The sequence below is a fragment of the Ambystoma mexicanum genome, chromosome 5p, assembly GCF_040938575.1.
Source record: "Ambystoma mexicanum isolate Mex_15411 chromosome 5p, UKY_AmexF1_1, whole genome shotgun sequence".
Classification (NCBI taxonomy): Eukaryota; Metazoa; Chordata; class Amphibia; order Caudata; family Ambystomatidae; genus Ambystoma; species Ambystoma mexicanum.
Genome location: NC_090930.1, coordinates 105,362,526 through 105,374,668, shown reverse-complemented (window position 1 = coordinate 105,374,668; position 12,143 = coordinate 105,362,526). Strand labels below are relative to the sequence as shown.

Genomic DNA, 12,143 nt, shown 5'->3' with positions numbered 1-12,143 from the left:
TGCTCATGCCCACAAAACAGGCATGGGCATTGTATCATAGAATTTTTCTAATGCATATTTTGCACCGTAGTGTGCTTTTTCAGAGCAATGGCAATTATGTCACCCTACATGTGGACAGCTCTCCTACATTTGAAGTCGGCAGACAATAACGCACCTATGGCGCAAGAGTAAGATATGGGGTCCCTTTTAATGTTGAAGACAGTGGCTGAATGACACCTACACTGCTTAGAAACATTTTGATGTACAGGAACATGTGTGAAGTGGCACAGAATCCGAAGGAAATATGTCCTGCAGTTGGAGAGCATAAATGGAGCTTTTGCTTTTTTGAATGGGTCTCACATGGGGCGAGTAAGAGAGAACTCATGCCATTTTTTAAACACACTATCAGTAATTTCAAGCATGGCTGGTCTTAATAGACACTATTGATTTCAAGATATCAGGCAGAGCTATTCATTGCTACTGCTACGTGTCTGATATTTAAGTATAAATATCTTCCCAGTGCTGCAATGGAAGAAAACAAAGAGTCTGAGGATATGATTTTTGTTGGAAAAAAGCAACGCTATGAAGAGACTATATTACATTATTTCTTCTGCATCAGGACAGCCCCACTATTGGGGCAAGACTTGTGAAAGTGCTCTCTGGTCTGGGAAAGCACATTCCTTAGGCGCCACATGCTTGTTGCAGAACACTTGTGCAGTTTCTGCCACTATGCCTAACATGGCATCCTGCAGATGAAACATTGGACCTGAACCCCAATGGGTATTCAACTATTCAAAGTTTTCAAAACAGTGAAAAAGAGAAGTGCATCTCTTGTGGAATTCTCGCTTCTCAAGCAAGTAACATTATCTGTCACATAACAGGACATTTCACGTGGCAGGCAGATATGGAGACTATGCAACAGGCAAACAAGTCAGCTTGTGTAAATCAGCATGTGATCCCCCCCCTCAGTTCCCCCATCCCACTCCAGTCTTTCAATCATTCTGGAGCAAGGGTCATCAATGGCTTCCTGAGGTCGCCCTGGTTTTGTGTTTAGCAGCAGGCTGTGGACATAATGTAACTGCCCAGTGCCCAGCTATTACCTTTTGAGTAATAGAAGACATTATGTAAAAAGTAAGAGTGGCACATAAAGAATACTCTCCTTTTTTTGAGGGACCCCCTATGGTGCTGATCCACAGTTGTTACACAGCTCTATGAAGACATCCAGGTTCGTCAAATACTAATGACTGTCTAGAAGACCTTTATGTGCTGCACTTTGGGGAAACATGGAATCATACCTTTTTTAGACAACGGTGCTCTGCTGGACTGAGATCCATCCTCTCCTGTGCTGCCAGGCCATACCGTGGTGACACCGCTTTTGGTGCTACTCATTGGAGGGATTGGTGTGATATCGGCATCACCTGGTAAAAGAAGCGAAAAGTTTCTCGTGGGGTAAAGAAGGAAGAACAATCACAGCTTCCCCAACATTGCTACCAGTTATCAAACATTTTAAGCCCAATCCTTTTAAATGTCCTCACAACAGCAGATCACCAGACAAAAGCCCACCCATGGAGGTCCCCCTGAAGCTGCTCTCCGATCCCCATTGTCCTCATTAAGTAACTGACGATCACAGAGTCTGGTAAGAAGAGTTTAGAGAGATGTTTTCAACAAGACCATGGAAACTAAAGACGAAGAGCAGAAATGTAAAGAGAGCGATTTTGCATCCAGCATTGTATGATGAGCTGGGAGAGCATCTGGTGAGGTCACAGATGGGGCGTGTCCACCTGACATAGGTGCAGAGGCAATAACCCACTGCAGGAGAAAAAAAAATAAAAAAAACAGAGAAATAGCGATTTTAGAGCTGCGAGTGCGGAAATGTCTACCCGTTCCGGCTCAAATAGTGGGATAGTTGGGGTGAGGCTGGAGGGGAGGGGGGGTCACACTCAGCCATTCAGCTGCACAATTCAAACAAATGGAGGACTTTGCTGGGAAAGTGAAACAGAGCACCAGCCACATTGCTGCATGCATGAACTTCGAGAAGGGGGACTTGCCTGGAAGTATGTTGTTGAATTCATGAACAACTTGAACTAAATGTTACAAGTAAAGGGCATGTTCCCTTCAATGTTAAGGGCGTCCTGGGATTCTGCACGTGGGCAGAGATATTCAGGGTTTGGAATTCAATGAGGATTCTCCAGGATGGAGGGCTAGATTTGCAAGTGACTATGCTAGTGACCAACCATGGCTGATGGTGGGGGAGGGATGATTGCTGCAAGGGGCAATGACCACATCTGAAGGGGGAATGACTATTGCAATGTATCTGTCAATGTTTACAGCGTGGGATGATGATTGCTGCTGGGATGTGATTCATTCTGGGTCTTGTAGTTTTGCTTTTCCTGTTATAAATCCAGGACTACAAGTCAGAATGCAGACACAGCCGAGGATTATTGCAGGTTTTTGGGAACTTAATCATGCGGGAAGAGCAATTAATGTAAATAAACGTATGTATTACATCATTTTCGCAGTGTCATACGTATTGTATGACCCTTCTATTTCTTACATTTACATCGAGGAATTTCGAATGAAAACGGGTAATTTCTAAAATGTATAATTTTAGAAAGACCTATGTCGTGACTTTGCTTCACCTGCAAGTGTTAAAGGTAAACACAGGTGGAACACACAAGTCGAGTAATAACTTGGCAGCTCTGAGAAGAAGAGGGTGTCGGGCCAAGCCCGAGGCTTCCAGTTCCTCATCCCGTCTGCTCCCAGTGCATCATTTGCTGAAAATGATTTGATGTCAGCATATTACGATATCAAGGACTGGCATCCGGCAAGGGTGTAGTAGCTCTGGCTTTTTTTTAAATAATAATACAATTATACAGAAAAATCTATTTCTGAAAAGGTGACCTGCCAATCAGTTACCCCTTTCAGCCAACTCTGTGACAAAATTATAGCGTACACCTGTGCCCTGCTGAATCAGTATCCTGCTCTGCGATGCCAGCTCTCCAATGGCACACACCAGGCTCAGTGGGCACATGTGCCCTCTTAGCAGCTTTGTTTCTGTTACAGCCAAGTCCCTTCAGCGCAGTGGCTGCATTTAAGACATGCATCTCTGTCCCCTACCAAATACCTGTGAGAGTCAATCTCCTGGAGGCAGCTGTAAACTTTAAATATAAGCCATACTTGAGTTTAAGGTCTGGTAGCCAGTACCTTTCGTAATTATCACAGTCACAGTCACATCCAATTGCTATCATACATGTGTCAGCACCTCCTCAGCCCAGCTATGTAAGGGTTATGTGTATTCCAGTCAGCCTGCCTGGCCCTGCTAACCTGAAGGGCATGTATCTGAATGACTGGGCCTCTCATTTGATCCCTTGTGAGGTCTGGTAACATCTATCTCTGGCTGGATAGCCTCCCATCAGGGAGCATCTCTACTAGCCACACTGCTACCTGTTAGGTAAGAATGAGTGCAGTCCCACTGGTGTGGGAATACACAAGACTTATCTCTAGGTATTAGGTAACCCACCTTTTAATATAAGCCTGTACTACACAAGTTGGTAGTGGACTCCGCAGCCAGGCTTATGGTAAGAGTGGTAATGTGAGCTGTAGAGCTGTACAAAAAGAAACCACTGCCACCAGCCATTCAAGTGAGTTAGTGTAACAAAATGTTACATGAGGAATGGGTTAAACAAGAACTGAACTTTCCATGAGACCCTGGAGTGGGACTTACAGCACCTGAAAGCAAAGACAGCCAGGGTCTCTGTGTTTTTGCTGTTGAACCACAGTGAGCTGTGATTCAAGCCCATTTGACCCAGACAGATCACCAACCTCTGTTGCATGCTTTCAAACAATTTTGCTGCTGCGCTGAGCCAGCTGAGTACCTTGTTGCCTCAGCTCAAAGTTGAAACTCATCATGGCTATTAATGCATTCACAAAACTATTAGAATCGCCAACATCTTCATTGCCAATGTTCATCAAAAGTCATCCCTGGTGGCCTCATCGAACCATGATCATAGAACGCCACACTGAGCCACCCAACTCGAACTGTACATCCAGTTATCAGCATCTTCACCATTGAACCAACTGTCGAACTGGCCCTTGTGGTCCTCACAATCCACACTTCTTCGAACATCGCTTTGAACTGCAATAAACGTCAACTCGATACCTACTCCCTGTTAGGAAAGATTTCATATTAGAATGTAATTTTCCCTCCATGTGTCAACCCCCAAACTTTTTGCTGCTGTTTTACATCCTGATCTAACCTTTGCCAGAGAAGCGCAGCCCTCAGCCGCACTCCTCTGGGCTTTCGCTCAATTCTTATGGGGAAACTGACATGCCCTTAAAACAGTCAGTACTGGGAGGTTTTGATTCCTTTAGTCCTTTCCTCATGTTGCAGCTTTTGTGCAACATGTAACAAGAGTGCAATTTAACTTACTTTACCGCACCCTTGGGTCTCTAGTCATTTCAAAGTCCCTAGAAACTCTCGCTGGTCTTTTAATGAACTTGTTCAGATGTGTCATGGACAGGACTGGTAGCAGCTATCGTTTTTCTTATGTTTTGAACCCTTTCTTGCCATGTTATCCGCGCTTACCGCGTTTGGCACAAATAGGTGGCCTTGCTCCAAAATGGCCATGCCACGAGGTTCTTTGTCCTGTCCTTTGGCCATCTTGCCCCTTCACCCTCACCAGGTCGAGCCGACCCGGGTCAGTCCTTATTTGGTCATGCACTTTCCCGCGAAACCCCAAGGCTTTCGTGGGCTTCTGCATGCCTTGTGTGTGCCTCCAGGATGTGGGCTGGGGTGTCTCTTCCCAATACACATCCTGGGTGCCAGAGAGTCTGGAGTGTTTGGAATGCCTGGGACCACCATGGCCCATGATTGATCCACGTATGGAGTGAGTGTTTGTGAGCAGATCTCCCGTTGGGTCCGCTCCATTTTGGCACAAAGGGAGCTTTGGATAAGAGGAGGCAGAGAACACCACTACCATGTCGATCTCCTGAGTTCACACGAACAAAGGATAAGGAGCCAAGTATCCTTCAACAAGAAGCCAAGTCGAGGAACCGCTGGTGAACCGCTGGAAGGTTTGGCAACCTGAGCCCGCTGTTGTCCTGCGAGACCCCTCTGAATCTGATCGTCCTAGAAGGTCTGCGAAGGCGCTTCGACCCATTGGAGTAGCGGGACCAACTATTCTCGCCACCTTCATCAAACCCTGCAAGTAAGCCTCTTCGGAAGTCTCCAAGGGCCAACCAGTGGGCTGACCAGCTTATGCAGAACGTTTGCTCTGTCACCGCCGCGGTTTTGAAGAAGCCCTCGAAACTTGGTATACAGCTTGCTCTGTTTCCACGGCACCCTCACACCGAATTTTGTACACTTGGCATTCCCAGGTCTGAAGTGAGACGAGTGCGCCCAACCGGAGTAAACCTGGTTACCGTGTTGCCCTGCTGTGGCAACGACCTGTGCAAGTTTGCTGCACTTGTGACCCCCTTGACTCTGAAGCATGCTACTGTGGAAACTACATGTTGTCGAGACGTCCTGATTGTCGCATTCGAACCTGCCAGCAAAGTGGACTGTACTGGCGAAGTCTGGGTCTGCCTGCGTCGGGGACCGGTGAGTACTCCATACCCCAACCGGTGGCCCCTAGCACAGGAGCCCATTTTTATGCACAAAGTGGCCCCTGAGGGCCCCTTTCCTTTCCACCGCTATTGCAAAATAGCAACTCCATCCCGCACTATCAACCGGCCTCTGCCCGCAAGTGGAGTTCCTGCTTGAATAGTGGGGACTTGTTCTTCATCGACCTTATCCACCTTCCTGAGCTGCTAGTGACCCTTGAAGAGACCCTATTTTGTCCATAAGCACAAGCGTGTGCATGTACTATTGAGCATAAGGCTCCTCTCTTCATAGGGCTTGGCCTGCCTCTTAGGTGCATCCTTGATGTGGAACTGGGTCTAAAGATTACATGCACTGCCTGTTTTCCTCCTCATCTAGGTTGTCCACATATTTCGTGCTTCTTAATCCGCTAGACCCCTCTGGTCTTGTATATATTTGTGTTGATTGTGATGTGTTGGTTTACTTTAGTATTATTGTGATTCTTTGCTATGGTCTATATTACAAAGGCCTTGTAATAAATGTGTCTATATTTTTAATACAACACCTGTCTGGAGTAATTGGTAAGTGTCCTTGTTTTGTGTGCTCATTGAGGTCTTTCAGTCACCCTCACCCCTCTTGAGACTTAGTCTTGACCGCCTGCCATAGCTACCCTGATTGGTCTGGCTTGTCCAGAGGTTACCCTGTTCCAAGAAACTAGGTTGGCCTTCCGATCATCTGCCCCTCCAGGTCAGAGTTCAGAAATCCCTCTTAACACTCCCCATCTGGTTAAAGCTGAGTGTCTCATTTGAGCCTGCTTCAGCCCACACAAAACACCATAGAAAATTATTCCCATCAGGCATTATTTCTGGCCACTGAGGCATATCACTATAATAGAGCCAGATGCTTCACAGTCATTGGTTTAAACAACTCTGCTGGGAAGAAGTTATACATACATCTTCATATTCCTAAATGAAACAAACAACTAACAATTAAATGATATTCAGTATAGAATTTGATTAGCAAATGCTCAAAGTTTTTTTCTTCAGAAAAGTGCTGCCTATATAGAAATTCAAAGCAAAACAAAAATAAAATAAGCCAAAAAATTCAAAAGTAATAGTGATTGTACATAAACTTACAAAACAGAAGATCAATTCAATTAACAAAGCACAAAAATAGATAAATGGTTGGAAACATCTAAACAAGAAATATTGGATGTCTGAAGCCACCAATAAACTTCAATCCCTCCCTAGTCACATCTAAAGGTCTTTCCTAAAAGCTGGGGGGCATGCGGCACCTGATCTATATCTATCTATCCACTAGCTGAACTACCCAGCTTCGGCAGGGATTTCAATTCTCACATTTTTAAATCTTTGATTGGTGATTCTCACTTCCGCTTCTTCAGCAGTTTCATCGCTTTTTTTTTAGCAGCACAAATTCTCAGATAACTAAGTGTTGCTTGAGTTTCTTCAGCAGTTTCATTCCTTTCGTTGTTCAGCAGCACTAATTCTCTTCACAACAAGACGTGTTTCAGTTTCTTCAGCAGTTCCGTTGCTTTGTTTTTTAGCAGCACACATTTTCTGATTGGTAAGTCTTGCTTCAGGTTCTTTAGCACATTCATTGTTCTACCTCAAAGCATGTTGAATTCTATCAGCTTCATGGTCTTGGGATCTTCCTTCTTCCGAATCTTGATCTTGTTTCAGGTTCAATGCGCAATGATGAGCACTTTCTTCAAATGACCTCTAGATGACGGTGTAACACCACAAAACATAATGCCGAAAAACAAAGCCGAAAAACAAAAAAGATTAACTATTTCGGTACCGGGATGACCTATCAAACCATAAATAGTTGCATTAATTCGGCAATGAAATACAGAATATTCCATGCAAAAATTCATGGCACCAGACCTCACCGTTCATGAGGCGTTACGTCCCCAAGAATGCCACATACAAAACCACAAAAAAACAAGACTTTATCTATCTATCTGTCTATCTATCTATCTATCTATCTATCTATCTATCTATCTATCTATCTATCTATCTATCTATCTATCTATCTATAGCTATATCTAGAGGTGAGGAGAAAAAAGGTAAATACACATCGAATATATCCATAAAATCATGTACCTTAACATCACATGTACAAATGGCTGTAATGCATTTTAGTATTAAACAATAGGCCAGAATCCACCCATAATAATGCATATGCACTGAAAATAAAATGAGAGGGAGGTACATTCAAATATTTCGGCGGTTTTAATTATTTTCTGCCTTCGTCAGGACCAGGACAGTAGAGAAACCAGTATGTGTGAAGATCAAAGAAAACCAATTAAAATGACCAAAGTACACAGCTTTCAATGCAGGTTGCAACATCATAACCATTACCAGACATATATGTCTCCGTGTGTGCACACCATATCCCAAGAGAGTGACTAGTCCCTTCACCTTAAATACATATCACCAATGAGAAAGAAGAAAGTGCAGGCAACTATATATAAAAGCACCAAGGTCCCAAACCATATATAAAATCAGATCAAGACTGAAAGAGGGCATAAATCAACATAGCTAAAAGTAAAAATAAGAAAAACTCACCAGGACAAATGTTCCTGGATACAAAGCAAAAAGAAGAAGTGGAAGTACTCTGAAACTGTCTTCATTCGATATCCACAAGGCCCAACCGCAGAGATGTCAGACTAAAACCAACAGGATAAAAGATGACGCAACTCATTAGTCTGAAATGAAAGGAAGGAGGAGGTGATGAGCAGGGGACATGGGATAGCCATGGAAGGCTTGCCACATAAAAGGCAACTTACAAATAGATACCTTGGTTCACAATAATTGTAGAACCTGCGTCCGGACCAAATGGTCACCCAAACATGGGGAGGAGGTAAGTGCGCGTGCATCCAATGATGCTGTAAAATATAAAGAAGTGGAAGTAAATCGATACGGAGTAGACCCTGGACAGAGCACTAACTCAAGGCTGGAACAGAATCCTCTTCAACACCAAGAAGATATACATATACAAATTGGCCGTGAATAGTGGACGTTTAAAACTCGCAAAACACATACCGTCCTCAATTTGAAGGTAACAGACGGATGTATATGATAGCACGGTCCACCCAGGTGCGGCAGACAAATCTGATGTAGAGAGGTGTAAAAGGTCCTATGCGTAGTTGTTACGCTGCTTCATCAAAAACTGAGCTCATCGTGAACATTGCATGTTGGGTTACCACCCAGAAAATCGAGCAGTGATTCTAACAATGGACAAAAGCACAGAATACACCAGATAGACATTACTGTGGTGAAGTGGTCATATATAACATATTAAAAGATGTGTAATCTTGATAGAATGCTTACCTAAACCAAACAGCGTGTGCTCTCGCCAACATTAGAGATGAAATGTCAACAACCTCAGAGGAGGGGTTCCTGTGCCTTATGCTAAACTAGAAAGAGTCGCGTGACGTGGGTCACGTGAATACATATCCCCATGGAGAACTAAATGAGTCAGACAAAAAAGAGTGATCCCAAGACCTAGGTCTGTCGCTACTAATACTGACATAAAATGGCCAGGCTCGCTCATAGGCAAAAACAATATATTGCCCCCCAGCCTGGCTACACTGACCAAAATAGTCAGACAGTGAATAATGTATCACAAAGGCCCTAGGAGAAGGACCATCAAAAGATGGGTGATGGCCTCGTGAGCACTAAATCAGTCTACAGGCAAATATACTGGGATCTTAAATGGGCCAGAAGGCATCCATGCGTGTAGAGCCAACACCTCTAGCTCACACAACACAGTGAATAAACTGGATATCTACACTTTGGTCCTATAGTGATATCCCTGCAGCATGGCGGCCTCACCTGTGTCAAGAATACAAGCAGGTAAGACCAAAATGAGGGCCAAATGAGGCAGCCATTCAGAAAACAAATGTACCACCCAAGGACAAAGTGGGATGAGAACAAATTACCAATGCGTAGTTAAGGTCTCCTTCAGCTTGTGGTCCAGTGTATCCAACGGATGCATCTACCTGGCTTCCTTGATAGCCAGGGCTCGCACCGCATATGGGCATTTCTAGCGGTGTCTAATATCCACCAGGATAGGCCATCCGCAGAATGTTCAACCTTAGTGTAATGCACCACGAGTGGAGCTGTGGCATTTTCACACCACACAAACACCACTGAAAAGCTTGGTTGATCGCTGTCAAACTGCCAAGAACAGCGAAAGGTAATATTGACAGCCCCAGGCCCCGCTTTGGACTCTAGAGAATGTCTAGGTCACTTTGAATTCCTTTTTTCCATCAGAACATATCCTCTACCCACATTGTGGTTATGTATTGCCTTTCTCCCAATGTCATTACCAAGAGGGGTTAATCTTTCTATTTTTGCATATTCATAGGGTAATTTCCGTCCCCCTTCTTAAATGTCCCTGTGACAAATTAATGGTCATTGAAAAGGCTAATCGTATAGGAAACTGTCTACTTTTGAATTTCAAAGGCATATTTGTATCAGATGGAACAAGAGGTAAGTGCGGTATAGGTACAGTATCTAATTTTAATCCATGGATTACACAGGCCTCTGTGATGTGTCTTTGTAGATGCATAATTTTCAACTTTGTTCCATTGCAGAGCCCCCGTGATGGCATAAGATTGTGTAGTAGCATAGTTACCGCACCATCTTTCAGTTTTAGTTCATGAGGAGGCATTCATCCTTCAGTGTGTTGTTTGATCTGCTACTAGTTCCATTCACCCCCCCTTGAGAACATAGTCTTCCCCTGGCTCACGTTATTACAAAAGGCAAAGGAGGTATAGTGTGATGGCAGAGTTGAAAATGTAGCCACTACACATCCCCGCGGAACAGAGGACATGTTGTCACACTGTTGGAAGCGCTGGGGTTTGAGAGAGATTGTGCCTACAGGTTAGTCAGCAAAAATAAAGCATGCAGTTAACATTCGAATCACTGACAGGCTTTTTTTATAATGCTACCATGGAACTTGACAACAGGTCCACACATAACTTGTTAGTATTTGAGTTGCATGACTCCCTTGTGGCAGTAAGGTTAGGAAGGCCAAATTGTTAAACAACCAAAAAGCTTTTCTGGAGTCTAGGGGGTGGAGGGTTCCCAGGAGGACAGTACTGATTATGAGCCCCCAGCTCAGGTACCCATTTCTCTGGAAAAGTTGATGAGAATGACGTAAACAACAGTTATACTGCTTCAGGACATTTTGCCCAGAGATAGGCTAGTTTATTTTCCCAGAGGTTCCTGAAGTTCCACAGGTCTCAGGTTTTACCACATTTCAGTTCTTTTTCTCGGTGTCCAAAGGACAGGGGGGTCAGGTCCCATGCTTCTGTAATGGCCAACGCTTCCATTAGGTCCTGGCTGAGTTTCATTGGGGGAGATCTAAGTGAGAGGGAGTACCAGCTAGACGTGTGAGCAATTGCTATCTGGCAAGGGTGTAGGAATTTTTTGATTAACTAATAACATGATGCAGAGTAATTACATCTCAGAAAGGTGGACCTGCTACCCAGGTCCCCCTTTAATAAAAGATCCATGGCCGGTTTCCGGCCAGGTCAGGGTAACAAGTCTGTGTTGGTATCCCCCTTGCATGACCTGACCTGTCTCATTGAGCAGGGTGGCGTTGGGGCCCTGATTTTATTAGATCTTTCAGCGGTTTTTGACACCATCGATCATTCCATACTTCTTGGTCGGCTCTGCTCAGTGGGTATCTCTGGCCTGGTGCTTGCTTGGTTTCACTCTTTTCTAGCTGAATGCTCTCGGTCACTGTTTCTTACCCCCTACATTTCTTCTCCGGTTCCCATCACTTGTGGTGTCCCCCAAGGATCGGCCCTCTCTCCTCTTTAATTCGTACATCCAACCTCTTGTTAAGTTGATTCATTCTTTTGGCTTTCGGTGCTATTCCTATGCGGGTGATACACAAATTCTTGTTCATCTTGATCTTTCACTTCAAGCCACTGCTGAGTGCTGTCACTCTTGTTTACTTTCTGTGCAAACGTGGATGAGCGACAAGTAGCTCTGCCGAATGACGACAAAAGTGAGGTTCTAGTGGTGTGCCCTGTTGCCCTGGGCAATCTTTGTCATTCAGCTTTCTGGCCTACGGTTCTGGGTCTGCTACCAAAACCTGCCTCAGTTGTCAGGAATCTGGGAGTTAACCTTTCTGCCTTTCTCTTGAGGCTCAAATTAGCTCGGTGTACCAGACGGATCACCTTAACCTTCATATTCTTCACAAAGTACTCCTGTACCTGACGACCCATTAGCATCCTCTTGTGGTTTCATCTATGATCGATTTCCGGTAACTACTGCAACTCTCTGTATCTGGGACAGCCTGCCTACCTACATCAGAGGCTTCAAATCCTTCAGAATTCTGCAGCTAGGGTTGCTACTGGCACCCCGCTTCACACTTCTATTTTCCCGGTTCTTGTGTCTCTTCATTGGCTCCCTGTATTTCAACGGGTGAAGTTTAAGGCCTAGTGTTAGGGAGAATTCTCAGAAATGTACTAATTCCTCTCTACCTTAGAGACCCCTAGCACCTTTGCTGGATTTGAGGACTTTAAATTTTTAACCTGGAGAGAGTG

At 44.4% G+C, this 12,143-nt stretch overlaps 1 protein-coding gene across 10 annotated transcripts in view; it reads right to left on the bottom strand.

Moving 5' to 3' along the window:
* LOC138480764 (uncharacterized) overlaps positions 1–12,143 on the bottom strand; it is an 807,842-nt gene that overhangs the window by 667,815 nt on the left and 127,884 nt on the right. For all 10 annotated transcript variants that reach the window (XM_069612499.1, XM_069612500.1, XM_069612505.1 and 7 more), the window contains one exon: positions 1,275–1,397. In XM_069612499.1, coding sequence (XP_069468600.1) covers positions 1,275–1,397 — 123 coding nt within the window. The remainder of the gene's footprint in view (positions 1–1,274; positions 1,398–12,143) is intronic.